The sequence below is a fragment of the Rhodamnia argentea genome, chromosome 7, assembly GCF_020921035.1.
Source record: "Rhodamnia argentea isolate NSW1041297 chromosome 7, ASM2092103v1, whole genome shotgun sequence".
Taxonomy (NCBI): Eukaryota; Viridiplantae; Streptophyta; class Magnoliopsida; order Myrtales; family Myrtaceae; genus Rhodamnia; species Rhodamnia argentea.
The window spans coordinates 22,815,192-22,833,945 of NC_063156.1; the positions used below are offsets into that span (position 1 = coordinate 22,815,192).

An 18,754-nucleotide genomic window follows, 5' to 3' on the forward strand; every position below is an offset into this window, starting at 1 on the left:
TGTTTTTAACAGGGGAGAGTTCGATATGCGTTTTCTTAATAGTGAAAAAGGAAAAAAATAGCACAAATTGAACTGATCCTTCCATAGATACATATAACTCACACGTAGGACGAAAGAATCACTCCTGTCGCATTTTAATCACCATGGAAAGAGTGGAATTTTCAATATTTTTGGGGGCTTAATTCCCTATAAAACTTTTAACTTTATGTTCAGTTTTAATTCTATCCCAAATTTTTTTCTAATTAAAGAAAAAATTGCCAACTTTAGGTCAAACCTCAAATTTGCCCAAATTATTTTTTCTCTCATGAAAATCTCAAACTTTAGATGTAGTTTCAAATCTGCCGCGAATTTCTTTTTGTCTCAAGAAAAAGCCGAAACTTTAGGTTCATTCACAAATTTGCCTCGATTTATCCAAAAAAAAGTGACAAACTTTCAATTTATTTTCAAATTTAACCCCATGGTCTAGTTCCAAATTAACATGATATCTTCACGTTGATAAAAGATCCACATTAGCAAAGTAATTGGGCGATAGATACGAACCAACATGAATAACAAATCCACCCCAACAAAAATTATTGAAATTTTTCAAAATGAAACCGTTTTGAGATATGAAAATTAGGAATGACTAACGATGATTTTTGAACAAATGGCTAATGAGAAGAGATTTGAGATTAGAATAAAAATTGGTGAATGTTCGAGGTAGATTTAGGATTGAATAGTTTGTGATTTTTTTTTTTTGGAAAAAATAATTTCGGGACAGATCTGTCATTGGACATAAAGTTGATTTTTTTTAGATAAAGGAAAGTTAAGGTAGATTTGTAATTGAACCTAGAGTAAAGGTTTTTTTTTTTTTTAGAGAATTAGGCCTATTTTATGCGAAAAAAGAGTTAGAAGAAAGTGATTCGCCTTTTAGCCCAAGTCGATCCTATACCCGGCTGGGAACGTGCCGGTCACGCTCCAATCGGCGGCGGGTGGGGGCGCATGTTCGAGGCGACTCCAGAAGCCTCTTCCACCGACCGCGACCCGATTTGGAAAAACGACAACAATTCCCCCGATCGCGCAACCGTCCCGATTCGCGCGAGTCGCGCGTGGTCCGACGTGTAAGTGGAAAGCGAAGGCAGAAGGAGGAGAATCTAGTAGTTTCCAGCGCCACCTGGGCCCTTCGATTCCAGACGCTTCTCGTCTCTCTTCTGCTTACAAAAAGGCTCAGAGCCTCTCGTTTTCTCTCAACTCACACGACGCTTAGAAAATCTCACCAAACAGAATTTCAAAAGCAAGCAGATCGACATTCGGGTGCAGACCAAGTGAACTCCACTCGCTGAAGCTTTCCACTTTGAATCGTGCGTGGTTCGCGCCTGAGAGCGGTTACTGATCGAGTTTTTATCTTTCCCTTTTGTTGAGGTGCGTTTTCTTCTCCTCTCCGTTCCTTTTTCGAGATTGTACCGTGAGGACGTTGTTCTGAGTTTTGAGTGCGTATTTTGTTGTCTCTTGTGGGCAGAAAGTGTTGGGAGTTGTTTCGTTTCGTCTGTGCAGATATCTCTCCTTAGTGTCGGAAATCGTTGTTTAGGATTTTACGTGATTGGGGCTGTGTAAGGTTTTGTGGCATGTACATTGATGTCTATGCGTCTGGCGTTTTTGGATAGCAAATCACGCAATGAGGTCCTTAAGACACAGAATTCTGGTAATGATGATTGGAATGGGATTTTGGGTTAAGATGGTTTGCTAGAATTTATGAGAGGGAGACCGACTTTATGAGAGGGAGACCGGTGTCAGTCATCGACACTGCCGATTGCATAATGCGAATGGTACTTGCATGAGTAGCGATGGTGAATGGTATTCTATATTGATTGACAGTTGTAATTGCTCTCTGTGCAGTATAAGGAGAGGCACTATGAATCCTGATAAGTTCACCCACAAGACAAATGAGGCTCTTGCCGGAGCCCATGAGCTGGCAATGAGTGCCGGTCATGCGCAATTTACTCCGCTTCATCTTGCCGCGGCTCTAATCTCGGATCCAGCTGGAATTTTCAGCCAAGCCATCAGCAATGTTGGGGGTGAAGAAGCAGCAAAAGCGGCGGAGAGAGTGTTCAACCAAGCCTTGAAGAAACTTCCTTGTCAGAGCCCGCCTCCTGATGAGATCCCTGCAAGCACTAGCCTAATAAAAGCAATTAGGCGTGCCCAAGCTGCCCAAAAGTCCCGTGGCGACAGCCACTTGGCTGTTGATCAGTTGATAATTGGCCTTCTTGAGGATTCACAAATTGGTGATCTACTTAAGGAAGCTGGGGTTGCTACTGCACGAGTGAAATCGGAGCTTGAGAAGCTTCGTGGGAAAGAAGGGAAGAAGGTGGAGAGTGCTTCCGGCGACACTACCTTCCAAGCATTGAAGACATATGGAAGGGATTTGGTGGAGCAGGCCGGTAAACTTGACCCAGTTATTGGGCGGGATGAGGAGATAAGAAGGGTCGTAAGGATCCTGTCAAGGAGGACTAAGAACAATCCAGTTCTTATTGGAGAGCCTGGTGTGGGCAAAACTGCTGTTGTGGAAGGTCTGGCTCAGAGAATAGTGAAAGGCGATGTGCCTAGCAACCTTGCGGATGTCAGGCTTATTGCATTGGATATGGGTGCTTTGGTAGCTGGAGCGAAATATAGAGGAGAATTTGAGGAGCGACTTAAGGCGGTTTTGAAAGAGGTTGAGGAGGCTGAAGGAAAAGTGATATTGTTTATTGATGAAATTCACCTTGTTCTTGGTGCTGGGCGTACTGAAGGATCCATGGATGCGGCCAATTTGTTTAAACCCATGCTTGCCAGAGGACAGCTGCGATGTATTGGCGCCACGACTCTTGAGGAATACAGGAAATACGTAGAGAAAGATGCTGCATTTGAAAGAAGGTTCCAGCAAGTCTATGTGGCAGAACCTAGTGTGCCCGATACTATAAGTATCTTGAGAGGATTGAAGGAGAGATATGAAGGGCACCATGGTGTTCGAATTCAAGATCGGGCACTTGTTGTTGCCGCACAGCTGTCCAGCAGATACATAACTGGTAAGTCTTTCACTCAGTCGATTTAGCACTTTTCAAAGTTCTCTGAATATTGCGAAGGTAACTGACAATCTATGGTTTTTTTCAATGCAGGTCGTCATCTGCCCGACAAAGCGATTGATTTAGTTGATGAAGCTTGTGCAAATGTGAGGGTTCAACTAGACAGCCAGCCAGAAGAGATTGATAATCTCGAGCGGAAAAGAATACAACTAGAAATTGAACTTCATGCATTAGAAAAAGAGAAGGATAAAGCTAGTAAAGCTCGCCTTATTGAGGTAAGTTTGAAGAATCCGGTGTGAAAGTTCCTTATGCTAAAACTGCTTATGGAAATCTTCCACGAAATATTTGTCTCACATTTCTCATTTACTTGCAGGTTCGTAAAGAGTTGGATGACTTGAGGGATAAGCTTCAGCCACTGATGATGAAGTACAGAAAGGAAAAAGAAAGGATTGATGAAATCAGGCGGCTTAAACAGAAGCGTGAGGAGCTATTGTTTGCATTGCAAGAGGCTGAAAGAAGATATGATCTGGCTAGAGCTGCAGACCTGCGATATGGTGCAATTCAAGAGGTGGAAGCAGCCATTGCACAGGTGGAAGGAAATACCGAGGAGAACTTAATGTTGACGGAGACTGTCGGACCAGACCATATAGCTGAGGTTGTGAGCCGCTGGACTGGCGTTCCTGTCACGAGGCTCGGCCAGAACGAGAAAGAGAGGTTAGTTGGACTGGCTGAGAGGCTGCATCATAGAGTTGTGGGGCAAGATCAAGCAGTCAGTGCTGTTGCAGAGGCTGTGTTGAGGTCAAGAGCTGGATTGGGAAGACCGCAACAACCAACTGGCTCATTCTTATTTTTGGGTCCGACCGGTGTTGGCAAGACTGAGCTTGCCAAGGCCCTTGCTGAGCAGCTCTTTGACGATGAAAATCTTCTAATTCGGATTGATATGTCGGAATATATGGAGCAGCATTCTGTGTCAAGGTTAATCGGCGCCCCTCCTGGGTAAGTATCTCACTTTATGATTCCGTTTTGTATAACATGCTTCTGCAAATGTTTGTGGCAAAATCTGATCCTTGTCTATTTGTAATTTACAGTTATGTTGGACATGAAGAAGGTGGGCAACTAACCGAAGCTGTGAGGAGGAGGCCTTACAGTGTTGTGTTATTCGATGAAGTGGAGAAAGCCCACATTGCTGTTTTCAATACACTACTCCAGGTTCTTGATGATGGCAGATTAACTGATGGCCAAGGCCGGACGGTTGACTTTAGGAATACCGTAATCATCATGACCTCGAACCTTGGAGCAGAGCACCTTCTATCAGGCTTGATGGGCAAATGCTCGATGCAAGTTGCCCGTGATCGAGTTATGCAGGAGGTAAGGCATTAGTTTCCACTCGAGTGAATTGTTGCATGGGTTGTAATGAGAATGCTGACATATCGTTTTAATGGAACAGGTGAGGAAGCACTTTAGGCCAGAGTTACTGAACCGGCTCGACGAGATTGTAGTGTTTGATCCTCTCTCGCATGAACAACTGAGAAAGGTGGCCAGACTGCAAATGAAGGATGTTGCAAGTAGATTGGCTGAAAGAGGCATTGCTTTGGCTGTCACCGATGCAGCTTTGGACTTTGCCCTAGCGGAGAGTTATGATCCGGTAGGTTTTCAGTCTATATAGGTGTCTGGTTCTCTACTTTACTTTGTGGATCCGCTACATTGCTGACTTGCCTCATTCCCATTACAGGTTTACGGTGCTCGGCCAATCCGAAGATGGCTCGAGAAGAAGGTGGTGACCGAGCTCTCGAGAATGCTTGTGAGGGAGGAGATAGACGAGAACTCGACTGTCTACATCGATGCGGGGCCCAACGGGCAAGATCTCGTGTACCGCGTGGAGAAGAACGGAGGCTTCGTGGATGCTGCCACCGGGCAGAAGTCTGACCTGCTGATCGAAATTCCAAATGTGCTTCCGAGAAGTGATGCCGCGCAGGCAGTGAAGAAGATGAAGATCGAAGAGATCGAGGATGATGATGAGATGTATGAATGAATGGCAGGCTCTGAAACTCTTTGAGAGGGCTATACAAGATGGTCCCGCAAAGCTTTATCTTGCTGGTTCTGAAATAATGCCTTTTGGCTTATTGTGACCCCCACCCCTTAAATTTGATTTTGGTAGAACTAGTTAATCTGCTGGGGGTCGCTGATTTGTAATGTTTGAAGAACTTGGAGAATTCCAGTGCTAAGTCCACTGCTTCCGTAAATAATGAATAGTCTTCTCTTCTTGTTTATTGATCTTATTAATAAAAAGTATTGAAACATGAGTCCAAATTGACCCAGAAGCAAATTTCTTCCGTAAGTGGTTGTAAATTAAATATTTGTCAAGATAAACAGGAAGAAAACAACTGGAAAAATGTGTAAAAGAAAAAAAGAGAGATTTTTGTCATGAGTCTCAAAATTTGTCAAGAAAATGAAATTCGCAAAAATTGGATGTAATAAAATTTGTTAAATTAGTATAATCAAGTTTTTTTACTGAAATAATGAAAAAGATTAATATTTTCTCTTTTTGACATAATGATGACGCGGGTTAAATAATAATTTTTTTTTGTTTCAAATTTAATTGTTAATATAATTTTTATTTAAATTGAGTTTAAAAAATAAGCCCCGATCACCGCTATCTTACCATCATTAAAAACAGTCGGCGATCCTTAGCTGGCCATTATATAGATTTGGGTGAGTGTTACTGATCTAGAATGAATGGAATTAATGGAAAATTTCGATTATATTAATTTGATAAATTTTAAGATTTAATTATGTTTTTATTAAATTTTAGGAGCCATGACAAGGTTTACCATTTTTAGTGAATATATAAAAACAGAAAAAAAAAAAAATAGATCGAGAGAGATCAGAGAGGAGGGAGAGGGAGACAATTGCACAATCGCTAGATGATAGACGACAATGACGCAGCCTTATCTGCAAAAACCCTAATCGGATAGACAATTCTCGTGAGACAGCTTCTTCTCAAATTCGACCTCTCAGGATTCTCTCGGATCGCGAAATGCCATCGATTCTGGACCAGAGCAGCAATTCTTCGTCGCCGTCGCCCCCGCCTTTGCCAGTCCCCATCGTCGTCCCCACAGCTCAAGATCAGAACACTACTTCCCCCGACTTCAGCCCTATCTGCCCCGGCTTCTTCTATGATGCCGTCCTGGTTGTCCCCGCCGTCCTGTTCGTGCTCTTTTTGGCGTTCCATGCAAAGAAGAACTTGAAGAAGCTGTGCAATGGGCGGTCTCATGTTATGGTATCCTATTACGCCCTCCTCTGGGTCGTCTCCCTGCTCAACCTCGCTTGGTGCTCGCTTCAGGTGCCCTTCTTTGTCTATTTGTTGGACGGATTGGTTTCAGCTGTAGTTGTTGTAGATATATCGCTTCTTGCTGCACTGACTTTATTGGTAGCGTTGCTAAGCGATTTTATCTTTCTGTTCGTTTTTTTGTGCACTACGGGAGCTATTGTTAATTTCCACTTCTGATATTATTCTGAAACAAACAGGCTTGGCAATGCTCTCCTGGAAGCGAGACTGGCTGGAACATCTTATCGCTGTTTACCAAATCGGGGCTGCTGTGTATGGAGATCAGCTTGGTAGCTTTTCTGCTACAAGGAAATTATGCTAACGGATTGGAAGCTTTGTCACGGACTTTCCTGGTCACGGGGATCATTGTTGGTGTCGATATTCTTCTGAAGGTATTTAGTTCTTCGATGGCAATCTAGGTGTGCATGTTCATCTGTGGTGCTGGGGTTTCCAGTGGATCGTGTTATTTATACGTCTTGATAATTAAGGCTGGTAACTTTTGTCGTACTCAAAATGGGGAAATCCGTTTTCTGGTTATGTTTAAGTGATCAGTCGACAACTTGTCCTGATAAGCGATTAGGGACTCTATAGTCAAGAGAAAAATGATCCTAGTTAGTCATACTGTTCCAGCATTGTGCTTTAGCAATATGCTTTGTTAAATGGCTTCTCTTTGAGCTCAATGTTTCATGAGCTTGGCTGCCTGGGGAGTTAGAATACGGTACTCAATTTGCTGACGCTAATGCAATGTGCAATGTGCATTGGACATAGAAGGTTTCTTCTTTGCCTGCTCTCTTGTTTTCTGACGCTATTTGAGTTAGTCTATGGTTTGCACACTTCAGTTCGGGTGTATGTTAGAATCGAAACTTCTGACAGGCTGTGAATAAGTCAACGTCGTAATCACAATGGTGGAAAGCAGCAAATTCTCCATCTATTTCCCCCACAAATTTCATTTGGAATTAATCGCTTTGGGTAGACGAAGTGCAACTAACATAGAAATATAGCTGATGGGTTGTAGGTTTTCTGTCGACATTTCAATTTGAGATCTGGATATTCCCTAAACATGACCTTTTCTGTCCGCATCATTAAAAGACTAAGATTGCAAGTGAATTTAAATTTAGTGAAGCGGTTGGCGGACCATATTGTAAACTGATACTGTGGATCTGTCAGTGTGGGCCTTTTATATGTTAGCAAAACATTCAGATTGAGCTGATTCAAAGGCCTTGGGCCTGCATTTTCAGTATTGTGTTAACAGTTCTTCTAGCATAGTTCTTGTCAAAAGTCTCAGATGAAAGGCTCATGGAAGTGAACTTTTGTTTTTCTTTGTATATATTGTGAAGAAAGTAACTTGGCCCAATATGTGAAAGTTGCTATGTTCTTTACTGCTGTTTACAACACATGCTACTCTAAAGCAGGCTATTTATGCTTCTCTGCTGAAGCATTTTGCTTACGTGCTTGGATTAGCCTCTGTTACTTTCAACACATTGAGCAATCATCTAAGCTCTTCTTTTTGTGTATAATTCTTACAGGTTGTTTATGTATTTGGCTTCCGGGTGCCGCTGTTCTTCGATGTTGGAAGTGCGCATAGAGTTAAATGGGCATTGTGGAGCATCCATGAAATAGTTATCACTGCAGTTTATTCCTTTGTGTTGTTCATAAGATTCTCAAAATGGGCCGAGGAGTTGCCTCGTAAGTACCAATCTCATCTCACTTTCGTCCCTAATCCATGAAAAGGTGGTAGCTGACATTCAGTACTTTTTGTGCAGCCAGACCAGCATTCTACAGATACATCGTTGTGATGTTTGTCATCAATTCAATTGCTTTACTAGCTTGTATGCTTGCTGGAATTGGAGCTGGCTTTGGCACTTGGTACGTTTATGCTGATACTTTCATTTTGAGTGCTTTGTCCTTTCCTAAATACATAGACAAATCAATAGTTCTCCTCTTTATGCAGGTTGTTCAGTTTGATAGTGATCTGCTATCATGCGCTCTATCTCCCCTTTCTCTATGTGATTTTTCTTGCCGACTTTTTCAAGGTGATTATCGATCACCATTTGTCACGTTCTTTTATTATTCCGTCTTAATATGTGGTTTGTCCGTTCGGATTTCGACTTTTGAACTTTGAAATCTGATGCTTTCAGGAGGAAGATTTCCTTCTGGACAACGCATACTACTCGGAAATGAAGGATGCAGGGTTCTTTGATGCTGATTGGGATTAATAGCGATGCTCGAATTTCCATAGACGTATACACTGTAGATTAATGTACATTATTCAGGCGCAAGAACAATGGAAAGGAGAACGGGACACGAAAATTGTAGAGGGAATTGAGATGTAGGTGTGCAGAATTTTTTTTCCTTCATATGTGTTGAAGTCTCATCATGAATTCTTTGCCAAAGAAGACCTGAAAGGTTCTTAAATGCTGATGGCTGGGAAAAATCGAATGGAAGAACAGCGATAAGTCATCGCATGATAGTTTCATCATGAATTCTTTGATCAAGTATTGCTTAAATTATTTGACGTAGTAGTCCATTCATTGCCGATCACATTCGTTGTTGGTCATTTTATGTCACTGATAAAACGATGCGGTTTTGCTTTTTTTTTTTTTCCTTATTTTCTTTTGAAAAGAAAAAAAGAAAAGAAGGAAAAAATGAGAAATTATTATTTAAAATATTATTAAAAATTGTCAATGCCGGTGATTCGAACAAAATTTGCTAGATTGATTCAATTAGTAAAATATGAAAATGTTTAGGATTTAATTAGTAAAATAAAATTATTTAGATTTGAATTGGTAAAAGTGTAATAGGTTTAGGATATTTTGGACGATTTTTCAAAAAAAAAAATGCATCTTCTTATTTAGTCCATATGTCTCCAAATCCAACAAATTCAAGTTGATGCATCCGTTCAAAAGTATAGTGTGAAAAAACCGGTGTGGTAATTTCGTGATCGGTTTGGCTGAATGAACTATACGAACATTAATACATAATAGGGCTCCATTTATTTAGCAAAAATAAATGATTCCGAATTTTTTTTTCCCTAAAAGTGATTGTTGGAATTGGCGAGTGGATAAGAGTGAAGAATTTGCGAGTGGCTCAAGTTGGCCGAGGTCGTACGGGGAGATCATATGGAGGGGATAGGATGGAGGAAATTTGAAGATGGCAATGGAGATAGACGAATGAAGGCTCTACGGTCTACACATAGGACAGGAGGGAGATGTCACGGGCCGGGAGTTGGTGATCAACCCGTGCGGCTACTCGGGCTTCCTTTGTACGACTTTTTACTCGGGCTTCCTTTGTACGACTTTTGCTACCTGGATCGGATTGTTTTGCTACCTGCGTAGAGAGAGAAGGGTTAGAGAGGGAGAGACTCTAGGAAGAAGCTTTGTTGTTTTATTTGTGGATGATCAAATCGGAAGAAGGACTCCCCTTTATATAGGAGGGAGTCTTGAATTACAACCGTAGATCTAATTTCCATCTAACGGTTTGGATCGCACCTCCCGTTTTCCTAACTACCGACATTAAGTAAGAACGTTTGGGAACCTATGACAAATTACCGACTCGCCCGCCCTGAGGAATAGTCTAGAAAATGGTAGAATAAGATAGAAAATCTAGACAAACCCTAAGTTTGCGTTTGGTTGTTCGTATAAAACTCGGGATATGATATGTTTTATTCTATCCCGTGTTTGGTAGGTGTCCCAGATAGTATAATGTCCGATATATGGGGATATAATCCGGATAAAAAAATCCTAAGGGAGGGGGGAGGATAAGGTCGGATATGATTTCTCTTATTCGTCATATAAAAGCTAACTTTTTTGTCTCATTTGTTTCTATTTTCATTTTATTTATTTTTTTTGCAAAGAGGTTTGAAAATCTAGTAAAATGTGTACATTTTCAAGTTTTTTTTTTGTATGAGAACATTATTTATATAGTAATAAGATCGGAATATTTCATAGCATCACATAGGGCATATATGTTATTTATATTGATATACGGTTTCCATCAAATGCAGGATATGATAGGATATGAGAATATCCGATTTTAAATCCGTAGTTCACCAAATGATGGATAGGATATGGTCAAATTCTTAGATTTCTTATCCTATCATATCCAATCCTATCCCGACGTGAAATCCCGACGACCAAACGCTGCCTAAGGGACTAAGACATCGCAGGTCCTGAGAAGTGCATGGGGGCGGGAGTCATTTTCAAAATGACGAGGGACCAAAAGTCTCTCAGCTGGACTCTGCCCACGTGGCAGCATTTCAGTTGCCCGTTACGAAAGAAACATACATAGACAAAATAGAGAATTGTCGCATTTCCGCAGTCAAAGTTTTTCCTTTTACCTTCCTCTCCATCTTTGACGCAGTCCCGTTTCTTTTGTCGATCTTCATTCGAACTTGCTCGTTTCTGTTCTCTCTCCTTCCTTTCTCTCTTTGACGAGTCGCGGAGAGAGAGGGAGAGAGAGAGGGAGGGCACAGCAATGGAAGCTGTGGAGACTGCGAGCCGCAGCACGAGCCGGAGTCTGCGAAGAGTCGGGATACTATACGATGAGAGAATGTGCAGGCATCACACACCTGACGATGAACCTCACCCTGAAAACCCTAATCGCATCAGGGCCATCTGGAACAAGCTCCAAAGTGCCGGCATCAGTCAAAGGTCCCGACTTTACGCGTACATGCGCATATCGGTGTTTCCTCGGCATTTCTTGGCTTAATCGCGTTCAAAATTTCATTTTCATTATCAATTGCATATGAGGTGGAGGCTAAATGATGCAGTGTGTTTGATCAGTGCACAATGAGGTGTTTAGAGTCCTTTTTTTTTCCTATTAATTTGATAACTGACGTAAAGGGTTGTTTTTTCCTTTGTTCTTGCGGTTTGGTGAGGTGATCAATGTTTATATGGATTGTTGAGAGAATGTGGATGTGTACGCAGTTGCTGAAATGTCCTGAATTTAAGTGGAGAAGGTTGTTTGAATTGGGAATTTTCTGTCAAAGTTGTTATAATTGGTAGAGTAAAGACGATCGATTTGAAGGAAACATTTTATCTGTTAGCGTTTAATATCCTCGATATACTGGATGGAGAAATGGCATGGTTTAGGAGTAGTCTCCACCCGTTCAATGTGGAAGTGCAGTTTTACAGGACTACCGTTTCAAAGCTCAGATACTTTTTTGAACTTTAGATGTAAGAATACAGTGGCATTATTTAGGTTTGTGTTGGATGTATCAATTATGGGAAAGACACTAGCATTTTTAAATGACCCTTTCAGTTTTTGACATTTACTTCTGATTTTTTTTTCTCTTTTTTCTAGACTTAATGAGCTGACTGAAGAACTAATATAACGGGCAGATTTGACTTTTCATGTGTACAAGAATACATGATAATTGGCTCGTTACATGTTTCGTGCTCACTTTGTTCTTGAAGTTCTTTCTATTTTCTCAATAGTGGGGTACAACTAGTAAATTTTACCAGTGAAGACTAAACTTTAATGGGCATTCCATGTGGGTCAATTAACTTCGATCTAAATCACCGGTTCTCTAAATTTTGATTTCCTTAGAATTGATACATTGACCAGAATTCGAAAAAATTTCTCGCGAAGTGTTCATTAAGAGACACATGGGCACAATGTGCATTCAGTGCTGACATATCAGCATTTCTCTGAAAAATAGGCAGCTTTCCAGTCAAAGCGCATCTGTTACAATGAAAAACAAAGTGCATTGGGTTGAATCAAAGTTCAGCACCTTGATTGTATGATAAACTAGAGTCGGCAACCATTGATGAATTTTACAATTTTGCAGTGTAGCGAAGTGGTATGTCATAAAAGATTAGTCAATTGCTCTGTCGTTTAATGTATGATTTACTGCTTCTTCGTATCCAGATGCGAGGTTTTGAGTGCCAAAGAAGCAGAAGATAAATATATTTTGTCAGTCCATGGCAAAAGTCATGTCGATTTGATTAGGAACATAAGTTCCCAACAGTATAATTCTCGCAGAAATAGAATAGCTTCAAATCTCAATTCGATATACCTGAATGAAGGTTCTTCAGAAGCTGCTTATCTTGCTGCTGGTTCTGTTATAGAGGTAATCCATTTTAAAAACCTGCATGCTTATTGATTGCTACCTTTTTTAGGTGGTTGGTTACAATTTTCTGCTTCTGCAAAGCCTGTGAACTGCTGTATGAATTATTGGATAAAACTGACTGTAATGATTACAATGCGTTTGCATGCATGAAGGAACCTCCATTGCATAAGTTTTGTAATTTACGGTATTTATCTGAGCATATACAGTTGGCTATATATAGTACCTTTTTGCACATGCACTGTACTAATAGCATAAAGCAATGGATTCTATTGTTAATCACGTAAGAGGGGGCATGAATATGTAATTGCCCTATTCCTGAAAATCATGAAAGATTGTCTTCCTCTACTGCCTAATTATCGGGGTTTGTTGCTTGACCAAAGGAGAACTAGTGAGTCCTCCCGTGTTTGCGGAAGTATCTTTTGTCATGGTCAATTGTTTTCTAGCTTTGAACCTCTTACTGCTTGAATCCTGATGTCTTTCCAGGCTATTCATCATGGGGAGATCTATTTTCTTGGCAGAAGTTTCTTTTGAGTTATACCTACAGAATTTTTTGACAGCAGACTCATTGGAATTTCTGAAAGTCCAGCAATTTTCTCTTGCAAATCAATGAGTAGCCTAGCTAATCTTTTGCATAAGGACAAGCATTCTAGATTGCTGCATCCATCTGCAACAGTAATATGTCTTCTTCTTTCATGATCATGTGATTGCATATTTCAATTGTGAAGGTTGACCGAAATATTTACTCCTATAGGTTGCTAAAAGAGTTGCCAAAGGAGAATTAGACTCTGCTTTCGCTATTGTAAGGCCTCCTGGACACCATGCTGAACATGATGAAGCAATGGGATTTTGTCTCTACAACAATGTTGCTATTGCTACAAATTTTCTTTTAAACGAGAAAGTGAGTGTTGCTTACCTAGTCATGGTTTAACTTTATCCGTCTAAGTAGATGTCTCCTCATGTAGTTTTACTCTTTCCATGTTATTTATTTTATTTTATTTCATTTTTTGCAGGAATTGGGCATCAATAAAATCTTGATTGTAGACTGGGATGTTCACCATGGTAATGGTACTCAGAAGACATTCTGGAAAGATCCTCGAGTTCTATTCTTCTCTGTCCATAGGTATAAAAACTACAGCAGCTTTTATGTGGTCCTTATGTCTAGGAGTAATAGCCTAAAATCTCTTTTCCCCTTTCGTGAATTCTTTCCTCATTATAATCTTAAGCTTGTATACAAGCCCGTGGTTAATGACTTAAACTTGAAACTCACTGATGTAATCTCACAATTGACATTTGATCCATAACTGAAAGGTATCAAGCTCACATTTCAGGCATGAGTTCGGGAATTTTTATCCATCCAACGACGATGGTGACTATACAATGATTGGAGAAGGTCCCGGTGCAGGGTATAATATAAATGTCCCGTGGGAGAATGGTCGGTGTGGAGATGCAGACTATCTAGCAGTGTGGGACCACATCCTCATCCCCGTTGCTAAGCAATTTAATCCCGATATGATACTAATTTCTGCAGGTTTTGATGCAGGTCGGTTTATCATATATCTGACTAGCAATTTTTATATGATGGGTCATTGGCATCATTCTTTTAGTTTCTATGTTTTTTCCAGTTTTGCTTCGTACTTTTGTTTAAGTTATAGGTTTGGTGTTTGCACAATTTTTCCCTCACTTCATGTTAATGCACTGGCAGCTTTGGTAATGTGCTTGGCTTTGTGACATAGTTTCTTTGACACATGCATGAATGAGTGGTTTTCTTTATTGACTATAATTTCATGGAGGAATCAAATAACAGTATAAAAGATTGTAGCATTTAATAGAAGTTACATGGGTTGCAGAAATTACAACTAGTCATAGTAGGTGGAAGCTGATATTTGGTTCAGAATGTGGTCAGTGCAACAGGAATGTAGCATAGAGATCAAACTAGATAATAAGATAATATGCCTGCTTAATTTGTGTCCACAGAACATTTTGCTGGGCTCTTACGTGGAGGAAAAGCATGCAACAAATTCTTGTAAACACGTTGTAAGATGATTAGATAAAAGAAAATTTATTGTCTTGTTTCGTTCACATGAAAACATATAGGACCCGAAACTGAATTATAGATAGGGAAGAATTATAAATTCTTGAGATTATCTTTATGTCTTGTCTGAGTTTATTAAGGCCTATTTGAGGTTGATTACGCATATTCTACATCCGTAGCTTTTACTGCACGATTAGTGCATAATAGGTGAATATCAGAGGGGGTTGTAGCTGCACTGGCCATGCCTACCCATCCATTTTACTTATCAAAAAAATAAAGAAAGAAGGGGGAGGGAGGACATTGTTGTGAGATAGAGTGTGGGAAAAGCAGAATCCAATGCTCATGGGCTTTCACTTCCCTATCGTGTTTTTACTTATCCTTGTTGAAGAAAGATAAGGATCTAAATTTCATGATTAATGCCTAAAAGGGTTAGCATTAGATTCTGAAGTACTCTTACCAAATCCAAACTCACGATATTCCATTACAAGATAGTTTTGTGAAACCGCTTTAGGAAGGTATCCCTTTGAATGGTATGTTTTAGTTAAAGTGCATCTGAGCTATAAAAAGGAATAGCAGGCTCGGATTTTGCTTTTGTTGTTCTGTTTGTGCAATTCCTGTACTTCCTCTATGTAGTATGTATGACGGTGACTAATTAATAGTTTAATGCTTATAACAGCTGTTGGTGATCCTCTGGGAGGTTGTCGTGTCACTCCATATGGATATGCCATGCTGTTAAGGAAGGTTAATTTCTAGATAAGTTTCTGTCAATTTTTTTGGTAGCCGGAATCTGTCTCTATGCATTTTACGTTTGAAATATTGCAAAGAATATGTAAATCAAGTCTGTACGACAGGAATTTATCCTCAGGAAATCCTCTTTCCATGTTGGCTCGTTATCATCATAAAGAGTATTTGATCGGCTTTTTTGAATCCCTACAAGGCATTAAGCATGTTGATGTTTCTTTTCAGTTAATGGACTTTGCGCGAGGTAAGATAGTATTAGCATTAGAAGGAGGATACAACCTCACCTCAATTTCAAATTCGGCCCTCGCATGCATGGAAGTTTTGCTGGATGAGAAAACCGTCACTGGTTCTACCGAAGCCTATCCTTTTGAGTCCACATGGCGAGTAATACGAGCGGTAAAATGTTTATTTTCTGGGTGGTCTGGCAATTTGTCTCACCACAAAACCGTCACTGGTTCTACCGAAGCCTATCCTTTTGAGTCCACATGGCGAGTAATACGAGCGGTAAAATGTTTATTTTCTGGGTGGTCTGGCAATTTGTCTCACCACAATTTTACCTGCATTTTATTATTAATCAAATGATAGTGTGCTAATGGCAAGCTAACTTTCTCAGGTTCGTCAAGAACTAAAAGCTTTCTGGTCAGTACTTGCTGATGAATTGCCAACCAAATTAATAAGTCAAAAAGCACCCATTCCGGTAAAGGTTCTTGGCTTTTGATTACTTTTATGCGAGTATTCTTATGTCCTCGAATTCCGAATGCTGGAATACTTACGTTTCCTAGAGGGTGATTGCACCTCGCATTTTTGTTCGAAGATAATTCTTCTCAATCTAGAGATGTAGGGCCTGTTTGGTTTGATTTTGGGGAAATGTCTTTGGAAAAATGCAAATAATGTTTGGTAGGGTGAATTAGGGACACATTGAGAAGCAACTTTGACCTAATGGCTTTTGCTAAAACTACACTTTGTATAGGACTTTGATTAATATATATATATATATATATAAATCTCAAACTATTAGCCTGTAGAACTTAGCCGCCGGCGAGCCAAATCAGCTGCTGGCCAACCTCACCCAAGGGGGCGTGACCTCAAGCACTTGGGGTCGCGAGACCCACGACCCAAGACGGTGGCGCTTGGGGTTGAGGGACCCAGGCCTCACCTAAGGTCGGGTAACCTCAGGTGAGGCTGGACGGTAGCCGATTTGGTTCGCCAGTAGATGAGGCCTTACGCTGGCAAAGTAGGGTTTTGAGGACATTCTCGGAATTATGGAAGTTGAGCGAGGCCAAAGTTGGAAGGAAAAGTAGTCATTTTGCATTCTGAGAATGCTACTTTTCAAAGTACCTGCGGACCTGACTTGGGCTAGAGGCCTTTATAAATACGATTGCATTTTTCCAAAGTTTTCCAAAAAATGAACCAAATGCCATTTGCATTTGGCCAAGGGACTAGCCAAATCCAAATGCTGAACCAAACAGGGCTATAGTATGTTACTGACTGAATCCTGTCACAACCCAGTATTAATTTATCTTTTATAGGGTGTATGAAGTGAGTTTTGCAAGTTAAATGTTCCCTTTCTGTTTATATCAATATCGTGGTCCCCATTACTGAAGGAATCATCATGTTGTTCCAGAAAATTCTCATTTCAAGCTGTGACTCTGAAGCTGAAGATGTTGAGGAGCTTCTGCAGGGGGTGATTCGACCTCTTTCAACTCTCAGGGTTGACGAAGATCGTCGTGGTAAAGAAACTTGCTGTGAATGGAATTGTGAAAAAGTAGTTCCGAGTTATATTAATATTATCATGATCTTCAAACGAAATGTAGTTCTTGCAGAATCTGCTTCTGTGTCCTGGAGATCGGATCTGTCAAACATTGACATCTGGTATGCCACCTTTGGATCAAATATGTGGAAGCCTAGATTCCTCTGCTATATTGAAGGTGGACAGGTAATGCACTTTAAAATCGCCTTTTTCAAGCTTCAGAACCGTTTCATGACATTCATGATGATTGCACTTTGGTCCTATGAACTGATTTCAGGTGGATGGCATGCAAAAGCTATGTTCTGGCTCGATGGACAAAAGGCCGCCTAAAGAGATTTTGTGGAAGATCTTCCCTCACCGATTATTCTTCGGCAGGGAATCCACACGTACATGGGGTTTGGGAGGAGTTGCTTTCCTTCATCCCGAAAGCAAGAACAAGGATATCGTGCACATGTGCCTGTATAGGATAACGTGCGTCTTTCTTATGTTTGTTTTTCCTTCACTCTCTCTGTTGAAGGGAATGCTCTCTTCTGAAGGATGGAGTGGAGTCATAACAGAATTCACAAATTTATGTTATACTACAACCATGAACTTTTGTCTTTTCATCTTTTTCTGATCAGGTTAGAGCAGTTCAATGATGTCTTGCATCAGGAAAATATTTCCAGTTATGACATGAGTTCTCCTTTGTTTGATCTTACATCTTTGGACTGTGTTAAAGAAAAAGGATCCATCAACTTGGAAGCTGTCAAGGTATTTCCTTTTGATCTCATCCAAGTACCATCTTTTGCACCCAATAAAGCCTCGACTTTATCTCGTTCTTTTTCAGTTATCACATTCTGTTCTCTAATATTGTCAAGCTGGTCGATCTGTTCACAGAAGGGTTGGTACCATAACGTTGTTTACTTGGGAATGGAGCGAGACATCCCTATACTGACAATGACGTAAGTATATAAGTTACCTTTGTCCTCGACCATCTGCCAAACAGATTTCTTGATCCATAGAATTAATTCCGTGTTCCGACTTGCTGATTCATTCAGGTGCGATTTGTCGGATATTGAGAACTTCAAGTCAGGGAAGGTTCCTTTGCACGCTCCGAGTGAAGACTATGCCAACACTTTGGTAAAAGGCTTGGTAGAAGGAGGGCAGCTCTCGGAAGAGGAAGCCGTATCCTACATCAAGGAAGCTGCTACAAAACCCTTATAGAATGCAGACATTATTCACTTGCTCCCCCACTTGTCGTGGATATTTCTCCTTCATTTGCAACCTTGGTAGATTCTCTGGAGCAAGAGTGACTCCAGACCAAAACTCTGGCCTCTTAGGTAGCACTTTGTGATTAAAGGAGACTAAGGTAGGCTTGTGTATAATCTCATAAAGCTAGTTTCTCTAGTATATAATCTCGCCGCCGGCCGAAGCGATGTTATTAACCAAAAAAAAAAATTCATGCGTTTGATTTGATTTTTAGGAAAAGTTTTAGGATAAATGCAAAGGTCTTTGGCCTAAAAGAGTTTCGGGAAATGCTACACCGTTTGGTAACTATTATCGAAAAGAGCTTTGAAAAAATGCAGGAGTGTTTGGTAAATCTATATTTGAAAAATCCTTTGGTGTGATCAAGGTATTTTCTCCATTCTTACCTTTATTAAACTATTATCATTATCATTTTCGGACAAGAAAAAGACTATTGTTATTTCACACTCTCTCAACAAATGAGAGATAATATATGGGCACTAACTTAATTCGTTAAATAAAAAGTAATTAATGTTAATTGGGGACTCACCAAATATTAAAAAATCTGTGT

The 18,754-nt window shown here is 40.3% G+C and overlaps 3 protein-coding genes across 8 annotated transcripts; all 3 read left to right on the plus strand.

Annotated features, from left to right (window-relative positions):
• The first annotated feature begins 1,082 nt into the window (after nucleotides 1-1,082).
• Nucleotides 1,083-18,328, plus strand: LOC115732898 (histone deacetylase 5). 4 transcript variants are annotated; one of them, XM_048281792.1, is made up of 15 exons: nucleotides 1,083-1,088; nucleotides 10,813-11,015; nucleotides 12,235-12,436; nucleotides 13,188-13,334; nucleotides 13,447-13,556; nucleotides 13,765-13,976; nucleotides 15,145-15,209; nucleotides 15,435-15,605; nucleotides 15,823-15,912; nucleotides 16,834-16,939; nucleotides 17,024-17,145; nucleotides 17,237-17,430; nucleotides 17,580-17,709; nucleotides 17,836-17,900; nucleotides 17,997-18,328. In XM_048281792.1, the coding sequence occupies exons 2-15, from the start codon at nucleotides 10,840-10,842 to the stop codon at nucleotides 18,160-18,162; spliced, it is 1,956 nt and encodes a 651-aa protein (XP_048137749.1). In that variant the 5' UTR covers nucleotides 1,083-1,088; nucleotides 10,813-10,839; the 3' UTR covers nucleotides 18,163-18,328. The 4 variants fall into 4 exon arrangements, with proteins under 4 accessions (XP_048137749.1, XP_048137752.1, XP_048137751.1 ...); XM_048281795.1 differs by lacking the exon at nucleotides 1,083-1,088 and having other exon boundaries at nucleotides 10,733-11,015; nucleotides 17,033-17,145; XM_048281794.1 differs by lacking the exon at nucleotides 1,083-1,088 and having other exon boundaries at nucleotides 10,733-11,015; nucleotides 15,823-15,906.
• Nucleotides 1,236-5,297, plus strand: LOC115734596 (chaperone protein ClpB1). Of its 3 annotated transcripts, XM_048281783.1 has the most exons (8): nucleotides 1,280-1,389; nucleotides 1,424-1,436; nucleotides 1,876-3,041; nucleotides 3,132-3,313; nucleotides 3,412-4,034; nucleotides 4,127-4,406; nucleotides 4,486-4,683; nucleotides 4,771-5,297. In XM_048281783.1, the coding sequence occupies exons 3-8, from the start codon at nucleotides 1,892-1,894 to the stop codon at nucleotides 5,068-5,070; spliced, it is 2,733 nt and encodes a 910-aa protein (XP_048137740.1). In that variant the 5' UTR covers nucleotides 1,280-1,389; nucleotides 1,424-1,436; nucleotides 1,876-1,891; the 3' UTR covers nucleotides 5,071-5,297. The 3 variants fall into 3 exon arrangements, with proteins under 3 accessions (XP_030521289.1, XP_048137739.1, XP_048137740.1); XM_030665429.2 differs by lacking the exon at nucleotides 1,424-1,436 and having other exon boundaries at nucleotides 1,236-1,401; nucleotides 4,127-4,411; nucleotides 4,491-4,683; XM_048281782.1 differs by lacking the exon at nucleotides 1,424-1,436 and having other exon boundaries at nucleotides 1,237-1,401.
• Nucleotides 6,009-8,759, plus strand: LOC115734597 (protein CANDIDATE G-PROTEIN COUPLED RECEPTOR 2-like). The gene is made up of 6 exons (XM_030665430.2): nucleotides 6,009-6,381; nucleotides 6,567-6,758; nucleotides 7,893-8,052; nucleotides 8,130-8,232; nucleotides 8,318-8,399; nucleotides 8,505-8,759. The coding sequence occupies exons 1-6, from the start codon at nucleotides 6,076-6,078 to the stop codon at nucleotides 8,580-8,582; spliced, it is 921 nt and encodes a 306-aa protein (XP_030521290.1). The 5' UTR covers nucleotides 6,009-6,075; the 3' UTR covers nucleotides 8,583-8,759.
• Nucleotides 18,329-18,754: the final 426 nt, after the last annotated feature.

Coding starts and splice junctions, on each gene's coding strand:
- LOC115734597 (XM_030665430.2), top strand. CDS start 6,076: ATGCCATCGATTCTGGACCAGAGCAGCAATTCTTCGTCGCCGTCGCCC. Junction 6,382..6,566: donor TCGCTTGGTGCTCGCTTCAG/GTGCCCTTCTTT, acceptor TGAAACAAACAG/GCTTGGCAATGCTCTCCTGG. Junction 6,759..7,892: donor GTGTCGATATTCTTCTGAAG/GTATTTAGTTCT, acceptor TAATTCTTACAG/GTTGTTTATGTATTTGGCTT.
- LOC115734596 (XM_030665429.2), top strand. CDS start 1,892: ATGAATCCTGATAAGTTCACCCACAAGACAAATGAGGCTCTTGCCGGA. Junction 3,314..3,411: donor GTAAAGCTCGCCTTATTGAG/GTAAGTTTGAAG, acceptor ATTTACTTGCAG/GTTCGTAAAGAGTTGGATGA. Junction 4,412..4,490: donor CGAGTTATGCAGGAGGTAAG/GCATTAGTTTCC, acceptor GGAACAGGTGAG/GAAGCACTTTAGGCCAGAGT.
- LOC115732898 (XM_048281792.1), top strand. CDS start 10,840: ATGGAAGCTGTGGAGACTGCGAGCCGCAGCACGAGCCGGAGTCTGCGA. Junction 13,557..13,764: donor CTATTCTTCTCTGTCCATAG/GTATAAAAACTA, acceptor CTCACATTTCAG/GCATGAGTTCGGGAATTTTT. Junction 17,431..17,579: donor ATGTGCCTGTATAGGATAAC/GTGCGTCTTTCT, acceptor TTTTCTGATCAG/GTTAGAGCAGTTCAATGATG.